At 43.7% G+C, this 11,252-nt stretch overlaps 1 protein-coding gene across 4 annotated transcripts in view; it reads left to right on the top strand.

Annotated features, from left to right (window-relative positions):
* Window positions 1–550: 550 nt before the first annotated feature.
* Window positions 551–11,252, top strand: part of LOC134736053 (lanC-like protein 3) — a 276,852-nt gene continuing 266,150 nt past the window's right edge. For 2 of the 4 annotated variants that reach the window (XM_063635233.1, XM_063635234.1), the window contains exon 1: window positions 1,035–1,488. In XM_063635233.1, coding sequence (XP_063491303.1) covers window positions 1,114–1,488 — 375 coding nt within the window. In that variant the 5' untranslated portion in view covers window positions 1,035–1,113. Of the gene's footprint in view, window positions 1,489–11,252 lie in introns of all 4 variants that reach the window. The other 2 variants (XM_063635235.1, XM_063635236.1) reach the window with 2 other exon arrangements.

The following is an 11,252-nucleotide window of genomic DNA, read 5'->3' as shown; positions in this document are numbered from 1 at the left end:
AGGGGAGTGCCCCTTCCTTGCCTTAACCTGGTGTGGTTCTTTGAGTTTTTACTCCTGTATACTCGAAGAAAACAATACAAAAATCAAAGCTGGGAAAAAAGTTCCTGTATGGGGTATTTCAGCGTTTTAATGTATTAAACATGATGTGCTCAAATGCCCCAGCCTTTGGGACTGAAACATTCATAATGAGAACTCCGAAGCGACCAAGATGAAATACAAACTTCAAAGAAGGCGCCCAGTTTTGTCTTGCTACTCTAGCCTAGTTCAGTGGCTCCTCAAACTTTAATGTGCATGCGAATCACCTGGGAATCTTGCTGAATATTCAGATTTGGATTCAATAGGTCTGGAGCGAAGCCTGAGATGCTGCGTTTTTAACATGCCCCCAGGTGATGCTGATGCTTCTAACCCAAGGACCACATTTTGAGTATACAAGGGACCGGAGATCATCACCTCTACCACCAGGTGTGTGTATGCTGAGTTCCAGCGTCCCAGATCAGTGTCCCGCACGTCCTCAGCCTTCCGCCAGGAGGGGAGGAGCCGGGGGCGGAGCGGGAGGAGTGGCGCGGGCCCCCCGTGGGTCCTGCCAGAAATCACCTCGGCCCCTTGGAGAGGCAGCCAAGCTGCGGCGGCGCAGGAGGGGGCGGGTTCAGCGAGGGCGCGGCCTCTGAGGGGGGGCGCACGACACGCATCCCCCGCGATCGCCTGGGCCACTCGGGAGCCTCGCAGCAACCCGGCGCCCCACTTGGCCATCCGCTCCTTGCCCGCCTCCTCTTGTCACCTCCCGTCTCATCCTTCTCGCTCCTTCCCCGCCGCATACACCGCCATCCGAGTGCCTCAGAGAGCCGGAGGTGGTGTGCGGGGCTGCAGGGCACGACTTCAAGCGGTCCTCAGCTCCGCACTAGGGGGCACGGGTAACAGCATGGACACCAAGCGCTACTTCACCAATCGCTTCGATGACTACCAGGGCAGCCTGCTGGCGGGACAGTGTGAGGAGGCGGTGGCGTCCTTGGTCACCGCCACCATCGAGCGCATCCTGCAGGAGCTTCCCTCACTCGGGGCGGCGCCGAGGCCTGAGGGGCGACGGTCAGGGCTAGCGGCTGCCGGGGGGGCTTTATGGCGGCGTGGCCAGAATGGCCTACATCTACCACGTCTCGCAAAGCCCGCTTTTCGCCAAGGCCCGGGAACGCTACCTGCGCTCAGCTATGCGCCTCATGGACGCGTGCGCCCGCGCTGAGGAGTGGAGCGAACCGGACGCCGACACCCGCGCTGCCTTCCTGCTCGGGGGCGCGGGCGTGTACGCCGTCGCCACGCTCGTATACCACGCCCTGGGCGGGTCCGACTACGTGCAGCCGCTGGGCAAGTTCCGGGCTCTGTGTGCCGTCTGCGCGCCGGTCTCCTTCCTGGAGTGCGGCTCCGACGAGCCGTCCGTGGACCGCGCGGGCTACCTGTGTGCGGCGCTGGTGCTCAAGCAGAAAACTCGCCCAGGAGGTAAGAGGTAGTCCCGGCCGCGGGAGGGCGCTCGCCGCCTGCCCAGCCTCCCTTCGGGACTCGGTGGCTAGGGCAGCACTGCCCCGGGTTGCTCGCCATGTCTGTTACTCTTGGTGTGGTGCTAGCATTTCTTCAGTCTCTTGAGGTTTATCTCCTGCTTTTGTCCGTCTTCTTTCCTTTTTCAGTCTCTCATTAGTTGAGATTCGGCGTCTTTGCGCTTCGTTCCTGTTTTTACTCTGAACGTGGCATCACCCCGGATGCCTGTTAGCTTTCTGGGGGATGACAGTGTGGCCCTTTCAAGTGAGATGAAAACCTCAGAAATGGAAGGGATTTCCTTTCCTTTGACTCTGCTGTCAAAAGCTGAGGCACCCTCGAATGTTAGAGTGCTAGAAAGTAATGGAACTTTTCGGGGCCGATGTGGAGGTAAGTTGCTTCTGGAGCCCTGGGTCTATAACCAAGAATAACTGCTCAGCTGTGGGTCTGATGTGTTTACTGTCTTGCTTACTATTCAGTTCAACCCATGGCTCTTATTAAATGCATATCTGATAGGAGTGTCCCCTTTAAAAATACATAAATGTAGACGGAAACGTACCCGGAAATGTACCCCATTGTGGTTGAATGTGCATTATTTCACTTAAAAATATTTGCTTAGGATGGGCAAGACCACAGCTTTCTTGACAGGGCAGCTTTTCTTGATGAATAACTTTACAATGGCTCCTAAAAGTGAATTGGTTTTCACATACATATTTTTTCCTGAACTCACTTTGAAATCAGCATGTGGTTATTAGAGGAGAATATGCCAGTTCCTGTGGAGTAGGAAAAAGAACAAAACTCTGAAGGATCACAGTGACTAGAACTGAGAGAAAGGCACTTTCATTCATAATCCACTGGAGCCAAGTATTGTTCTAGGGAGGAAGTGACACATTTAACTTGGCTTTATTTAGGTGAGAAAGGCGTTTGAAGAAAAATTAAAGGTATATAGAATGTTTTAAAAGAGTAATTAACTTAGATCACCTCTACAGAGGTAAGTGACCAAGGACACCATCGCTCCTCACACTGGCCCGCCAGCAGGCTGCCCTGGTAGTCATCGAAGCAATTGGCGAAGCAGTGCTTGGTGTCCATGCCGTTACCCGTGCCCCCTAGTGCGGAGCTGAGGACCGCTTTTTTTTTTTTTTTTTTTATAGTAGGTGAGGTTGATTCAAGTGAGAAAAAAGATTACTAAAGAATGTGCACTGTGTTAGCTGGGCAGCAAAGGTCTATGTCACAAAGTTGTCTTGAAATAGTTTGCTCTGTTTCTGAGTCACTGTTACTGCCAGCAGTTTTTCAAATGCCCTTCCAGTTGTAGAAAACTTTTAGAAGGCCACAGAGATATTTACATATCATTTGCGTTGCATTCGTGTCTGCTCCCCTCACCTTGTAGTCTGGCAGCAGGAGATTTTCAAAATTTTTTTTCCAATTGTTTTCCTTAATCTTGCCTCTTCCCTTTTTCATGCCTTGAGGCCTTTTCTCCAGAATGGAATGGGAAAAGTGTGTGACCACCAGGTCACATAGGTGGAAGTAGACCAGAAGGACTCTGCCCAAAAACTGGTGGTTTGGGCCAATCTGCAACACTGATCCACAAAGACATTTATTAAGACCTCTCTTCTGCCCTCCTGCCAAACCAGATCTATTTTTTTTTGTACTAATCGAGTTAAGGTGTTTTGGCCCCTGCTCCCAGGAGATGAAACAAGCTTCAAGAATAACAACAACAACAAAAACAACAGCCATCTCTTAACCTGAGCAAACCAGTTAGTTCCAGTGCCAGCTGCAGCTGTGGGAATTCAAGACTTTCTAGCTTGAAAGGTGTAGGGCAGGAGCTAAGCACGCCAGGCTGGAAGCCCTTTGAGGGGAAAGTACAAGTTTTATACACCATCCCCACCCCGCAAGTCATAGCCAGCACATGGCTTTGCCCTCAGTAGGTGATCCATAAACCTTGATTAGATTCAATTGCGAATTTGTGTCATTTCTCTGTAAATAATCTGTCAGTATGTCTTGGGTTTCTTTCCCTCCAATGTCATTTATATTCACATTCCTCTGGCAGTTCCCTCAGTTATCACTCTAATTTAGATCCTCCCCACATTATTGGGCACATCTTTGCCACCTAATAAATAGTTGAATGAATGAATCACCATATATTGGGATTGGTGCAATATACTTTGAGCTAGAATCTTCCACTCAAGCCGTTCCATCTACCTCTAAGAAACGAATATTTCAAAAGACACTTTTCATCATGTTATTTCCCTGCTCAACATACTGCAGTGGCTCCCTATTACTTTTTCTCCAGTGGCTTGTCATCTCACAAAGTTATGATTCTTAAAAATAGCCGAGAAGGCCCCACATGATCTAGCCTCCTACACAACCTACTCTACTCCTTGCTCATTCTTCTTCAACCACACTGGCCATCTTCCTGTTTTAGTTACTTTTCTGCCTCAGTGTGTTTGTTCTTATAGTTATTTCTACTTGGAACACTCCCCCTAGATATTTATAGCTAGATCTCTCACCTTGTATAGGTCTATGTGTATATATATATATATATATATTTTTTTTTTTTTTTTTTTGAGATGGAGTTTTGCTCTTGTTGCCCAAGCTGGAGTGCAACAGCGTGATCTTGGCTCACTGCAACCTCCGCCTCCCAGGTTTAAGCAATTCTCCTGCCTCAGCCTCCCAAGTAGCTGGGATCACAGGCGTGTGCCACCATGCCCAGCTAATCTTTTTTATTTTTGGTAGAGATGGGGTTTCACCATGTCGGCCAGGCTGCTCACGAATTCCTGACCTCAGGTGATCCACCCACCTCGGCCTCCCAAAGTGCTGGGATTACAGGCATGAGCCACTGCATCTGATCTATATATATATATATATTTTTGAGACAGGGTCTTACTCTATCACCCAGGCTGGAGTGCAGTGGTGCAACCATTGCTCACTGTAGCCTCAACCTCCTGGGCTCAGGTGATTCTCCTACCTCAGCCTCCCAAGTAGGAGACACCACAGGCATGTGCCACCACACCCGGCTAATTTTTTGTGTTTTTTGTAGAGACAGAGTTTCACCATGTTGCCTAGGCTGTTCTGGAACTCCTGGGCTCAAGTGATCTGTCCGCCTCAGTCTCCTAAAGTGCTGGGATGACAGTCATGAGCCACTGTGCCTGGCCTTGTATAGGTCTTTACTTCCTCACTGAGGCCTTTCCTGACTACCCTGTTTAAAATTGCAACCCCACCCTCAACTTATCCCCCTTTCGTGATTTGTTTTACTTAAATCGTTTATTTATGTCTTCGCCGATTAGAATGCAAGCTCCATAAGGGAAGACATTTTTGGTTTCATTGATGTTCATTGCCAAGACTGCCTGACACATTTTTAGATACCCAGCTTTGTGTGTGTTTGCAAATATCACTTAATTTTAGTGGTGTCCCATTTATCAATATTTTCCTTTATGGTGGTAGTTTTGGTGTCATGTTTAAAGAAATCCTTTCCTACTGCCAAAGTTTCAGTAAATATTTGTTAAATGAATGAATGAATGAATTATAGTTTCTTCCAATTATTTTTCATGGCTTAAACTCAACCAATAAAGCAGTGATTCTTAAACTTTAATGTGCTTAGGAATCACCTGCAGATCTTGTAGAGCTGCAAGTTCCTGGGTGATGCTGATGTTGCGGGTCCATAGAGCATGCTTTGAATAGCAAGGCAATACTGTGCTGCATAGGTTTTGGCATTATACCTGCCGCCTCTATTAAGGCATACTATAAGACACCGTTCTATGAAGCTTGATATGTTTATTTAAAAGGTCTGTAGTTTAGAATGCTGATTACTATATCCTACCTTTCCCTCTAAAGACCCACAAGAGGAATTGCTCTCAGATTGTAGAGACAGTAATAGTTGTGTGACTCTTGGCAATTGAATTTTAAAAATCTTCAAAATATGTCATGTAACTGATTCTGTTTCTCACTTTGTGTTGGCTACTAGGGAGTGTATGGCTAGAATTGTGGTCTATATAAGCTAGCATACCGTACCTTTGCAGATCTATATTTATGTGTAGACATTTCCCCTGGGTTTATCTAAATTGTTTCTTCCTTAGTTTACCCTTTTCTAGGTTCTTTTCTTTTTATTTGATTTTGTTGTTTGTATTTATGTTTACAAGGTTCAGATATAAGAAAAAGATGTATGTGTATGTGGCAAGAGACAGAGAATCCCTCTCTCCAGGCATGTATTTTCACTTAACTTGGCCTTCCTGGAGTAGCTCCAAGGATTTCTTAGGCAGATATCCTTGAGCAATGGGGCACTGAAGTCTCAAGAAATCATGCCATAAAAACTTATATTGGGCCCATTCGGCTTTCCACTGATTGGTGGAAATGTAGCGGACAATGGCAGAGGGATTTGGGGGAGACCTAGGATCTCAGTTAAAATAATACTTCTGCCACTGAGTGATCTTGGACAGAGTCTCGCTCTTTCCCCCAGGCTAGAGTGCAGTGCGTGCGATCTGGGCTCACTGCAAGCTCCGCCTCCCGGGTTCACGCCATTCTCCTGCCTCAGCCTCCCAAGTAGCTGGGACTACAGGCGCCTGCCACCGCGCCCGGCCAATTTTTTGTATTTTTAGTGGAGACGGGGTTTCACGGTGTTTGCCAGGACGGTCTCGATCTCCTGACCTCGTGATCCACCCGCCGCGGCCTCCCAAAGTGGGAAAAATATTTTAACATTGTTGAGCCTCAATTTCCTCACCTGTAAATTGATTAATAAGAGCTTCTTTGTTGACTTGTTCTGGTTTTCATTCGTTCATTCATTCAGTAAACGTCAGGTTTCTACATGGTGTGAGGCAACTTACTAGATGCTTGGGTTCAATAGTGAACAAAAAATATAACTCTGTTGGTGAAGAAAAAAATAACATCAGTCATTTTAGATAAGTGTGCTTAAGGATGTAATCAGGAACTAACTGAGGACAGGTGGGAAAGGGGAGGGCTGCTGTTTGTTAGGAAAGCTTCTCTGTGGAGGCAACGTCCTGGCTTATCACTAGAGCATGGAACCAAGTGGCTGCTCTAAGAACAGGCATTCCAGGCAGAGGGCAAGAGCCCCTAAGGTAGGAAATGACTTGGACATTTCAAAGAAATAGAAGGAGGCTAGCATGGCTGGAGCAGAGAGAGAGCAGGGGATAGAGGAGTTTGAAACCATGGAAGGAGACATGAGCAGGGTAAAATCAGATCCTGGAGGCCCAAGTTAGTCAAAGTTAGGAGTCTGCATTTGTTTCGTGTTTGAAGGAGGAAATATCTTGATCTGACTTACCTTTTAGAAAGATCGCCCTGGTTTTCTGTATTAAGAGTGGATTGACAATATTAAGAATGATAACAAGGGGGACTGGTTATGGGGGGTTTAAACCCCTTTTGTGCCAAGGACTCCTTGTCAGTCTGGTGAAACCTGCAGGACCTCTTCTTATAATAATATTTTTAAATGCTTAAAACACACAGAATTACAAAGGAAGTCAATTATATTGCAACCATGTTACCAAAACATTTTTAAAATGCGTGAGCAGTAGCATATGTGCTCCTTTATTAACACATTAAATAAGATTTTACAGAAGGCTAAAGGATGATGATACTTTTGAAACAGTGATGAGAGTCAATGATATTTTGAGATACCCTCCACAGCTGCAGTGTGGTATGCATATATCTGTGATTTCTATAGGTGACAAAGTCACAAGTACAACTAGTGGTTTGTGGTTTACGTTTGTAATGAAATGCTAAATTGTTTAAGTAAGGTGGGAAATATGTAGATGTGATTTTATTTCCCCAGCCAAAGGAGACTGGTTTGGAAGTTGCTGTGATGACCAGTCCTAGATAAAGTACCTAGCACAGTGCTTAGCACATAGTAGCTGCTAAATGGAATCGATGGTAGCCTTTTCTGCTACTACTAACAGAAAACCTAAGGTAATTCTGAATATCAGATAGAAAATGATACTCAATATGACGTATCTATCTTCCTGCTGTGATTTGAAAACAACAACAACAAATTATTGCAAAGTTGTGAATTGGGTCTTTGGCTCATTTCTAAGGCAGTGGTTGGCAGCTGTATAAGGGGCAATGCTTTTAGCTGTAAATAACAAAATGCCCAATAAAAAATCATCTAAATAATGAGAACATTTATTACCTCACTTAGCAAGGAGTGGAAAACTAGGCCACTCCAGGATTGTTTCAGCAACTCAGGAGAGTTATCAGAATCCAAGCTCTTTCCAGCCATTTTCTCTGCTGTTCTCAGTGTTTGAGCTCTTTCACCTTTCAATGTTGTAAGATGGCTGCTGTCATTCATTGTTCCCCTAACTGAAGTAGTTCCCCTAACTGAAGTACTAATCGTACACTAATTGTGTTCCCCTAACTGAAGTAGTGAGGGAAAGTCTGAGGCTTTTTTCCCCTGCATCTTTTTCTAATGTCATGTAGAACACTCTATCCTAGAAGAATTTCCCTCTGACTGATTGCCCAGCACTTGGTCATTAGTCAGTTCTAGTTTCAGGGAGATTGGGAAGGCTAGTGTTTTTATTTTTTTTATTTTTTTTTATTTTTTTTTATTTTTTTTTTGAGACGGAGTCTCGCTCTGTCGCCCAGGCTGGAGTGCAGTGGCGCAATCTCGGCTCACTGCAAGCTCCGCCTCCCGGGTTCACGCCATTCTCCTGCCTCAGCCTCTCCGAGTAGCTGGGACTACAGGCGCCTGCCACCACGCCCGGCTAATTTTTTTGTATTTTTAGTAGAGACGGGGTTTCACCGTGGTCTCGATCTCCTGACCTCGTGATCCGCCCGCCTCGGCCTCCCAAAGTGCTGGGATTACAAGCGTGAGCCACCGCGCCCGGCCTAGTGTTTTTATTTTTAACCTCTATCATTGGACACAGGTTCTGATATGAAAAAAGGAAGAAGGACATGGCTATTGAGTTGTCACCAAAGCATCTGCCCTTTGGCATCCCTTGGCAAGGTCTGTCTTGTGACCTCCCTTATCCATTCGCTTTTCCTCCCTTTGGTGTTTCTCTTCCCTTTTCCAGGTCACCTCCATGCGTCATGACACCTGTAAGGTATCTTGTTTTTGCTGTCAGCTAGCTGCCAATTAAATAAAAGCTAAGATATTAACTATTAATTAATATTTAAACTAGTAAAGTTTGGGGAGTATATTTTATGGCAGCAACTGCATTTTTCCTAGTTTTTCTTAAAAATTATTTCTCTCATCAAAGATCTAAAACAAAATGAGTCTTTAAATTGTTTATTTAAAATTTATTTTAAAAGTTAACTTTTTTCTTTTTTTAGAAGTCTATTCCATAAAATACCTATATTTTATCCACTTATACAAATTATCATATTATACATATATTATACAGCTTACTTTCTTGTTTAATGTACATTGGACATCTTTGCATATTGTATAGAGAGATGTAACATTCTTTATACTCATTCCATTTAATGGTTATACTATAATTTAACCCTTATTGATGGACATTTAAGTTGACTCATTTCTTCTTTTTTGCTATCACAAATAGTGCCATAAATAATATACATGCATATACATACACAGTAGTCTCCCTGTATCTGCCAGGGATATGTTCCAAGACCCCCAGTGGATGCCTGAAACTGTGGATAGTAACAAATGCTATATATACTGCTTTTTCGATTTGATACCTAAGATGCCTAGAGGCTCCTACTAAGTGACGAAGGGGCAGGTGGTTTACAGAGTGGATGCGCTGGAAAAAGGGATGATTCACATCCCAGGTGGGAAGGAGCAGGATGTCCAAAAATTTTATCTCACTACTCAGAATGGCATGAAATTTAAAGCTCATGAATTGTTTATTTCTGGAATTTTCTGCATAGTATTTTTGGACCCTGGATGTCTGCTGGTAACTGAAACCACGGAAAGCAAAACCTTGGATAAAGGAGAACTGCTGTAAAAAAAAAAAATATATATATATAAAATATATATAAAATGCATACATGTAATATATATGTGTGTATACACACATATATATATGTCTTTCTATATTTGTATTTTTGCCTGCTTTTGCAAGTATCTATGTAGGATAAATTTTTAAAACACAATTGTTGGGTCAAAGTTTACATGTATTTTTTATTTGATAGAGGATTATCAAATTGCTCTCCAAAAATGTTCCATCAATTTCTATTCCCTCCACCAGCATTTGGGAGTGACTGTGTTCTCACTGGGTTTCATCAGAGTTTTTAATATATGCCAAACTGATGAGCAGAAAATTAGGATGGAGGTTTCCAGGGTAGAAACTCAGTCTCCTTATTATTCCTTTCAACTTTTACCAAACAAAATGCATGTGTAGGATTTCATTCAGTCTTTGGATTTGAGCGGTCCCCATTTTTCAGGCAGGTGTGTTTTGCATACTGCCTAAGTAAACCCTGAAGTTTGGCTTGAAATGGCAGCAGGGTTGGACAAGCTGGATTTTTGTAGGCTGGGTTCAATTCCTAATTGCCTGATTACAGATCTCCCAGAAAGCAGGCACTTCTATGGGCTACAGCTTAGACCCTTTGTTATCCATGACCCAGAACCCAGTGAATGCTAAAATGATGTAATACGAACTGACAATGATTGATCACTTATTTCCACACACTGTTGTAGGAATTTTTCATGTATTATGTCACTTTTCAAAATGTAGCTAAGTGTAATTTTGTTTGTTAAAATTTTATTATTTGTAATTGACAATAATTGTATATATTTATGGGATACAGTGTGATGTTTTGATACATGTGTACATTGTGGAATGAGCAAATCAGGCTAATTAATGTATCCATCACCTGGCGTACTTATCATTTCTTTGTGGTGAGAACATTTAAAATCCACTTTTAGCAACTTTGAAGTATAGAATACATTATTATTATTATTATTATTTTTTTATTATACTTTAGGGTTTTAGGGTACATGTGCACAATGTGCAGGTTTGTTACATATGTATCCATGTGCCATGTTGATTTCCTGCACCCATTAACTCGTCATTTAGCATTAGGTGTATCTCCTAATGCTGTCCCTCCCCCCTCCCCCCCTCCCCCCACCCCACAACAGTCCCCGGAGCGTGATGTTCCCCTTCCTGTGTCCATGAGTTCTCATTGTTCAATTCCCACCTATGAGTGAGAACATGCGGTGTTTGGTTTTTTGTCCTTGCGATAGTTTACTGAGAATGATGTTTTCCAGTTTCATCCATGTCCCTACAAAGGACACGAACTCATCATTTTTTATGGCTGCATAGTATTCCATGGTGTATATGTGCCACATTTTCTTAATCCAGTCTATCGTTGTTGGACATTTGGGTTGGTTCCAACTCTTTGCTATTGTGAATAGTGCCACAATAAACATACGTGTGCATGTGTCTTTATAGCAGCATGATTTATAGTCCTTTGGGTATATACCCAGTAATGGGATGGCTGGGTCAAATGGTATTTCTAGTTCTAGATCCCTGAGGAATCGCCACACTGACTTCCACAATGGTTGAACTAGTTTACAGTCCCACCAACAGTGTAAAAGTGTTCCTATTTCTCCACATCCTCTCCAGCACCTGTTGTTTCCTGATTTTTTAATGATGGCCATTCTAACTGGTGTGAGATGGTATCTCACTGTGGTTTTGATTTGCATTTCTCTGATGGCCAGTGATGAGGAGCATTTCTTCATGTGTTTTTTGGCTGCAAGAAAACCTAGGCAATACCATTCAGGACATAGGCGTGGGCAAGGACTTCATGTCTAAAACACCAAAAGCAAT

This window comes from Symphalangus syndactylus, chromosome X (genome assembly GCF_028878055.3).
Source record: "Symphalangus syndactylus isolate Jambi chromosome X, NHGRI_mSymSyn1-v2.1_pri, whole genome shotgun sequence".
NCBI lineage: Eukaryota > Metazoa > Chordata > Mammalia > Primates > Hylobatidae > Symphalangus > Symphalangus syndactylus.
The sequence above is the reverse complement of the archived record's forward strand: the minus strand, read 5'-3'. Positions and strand labels throughout refer to the sequence as shown.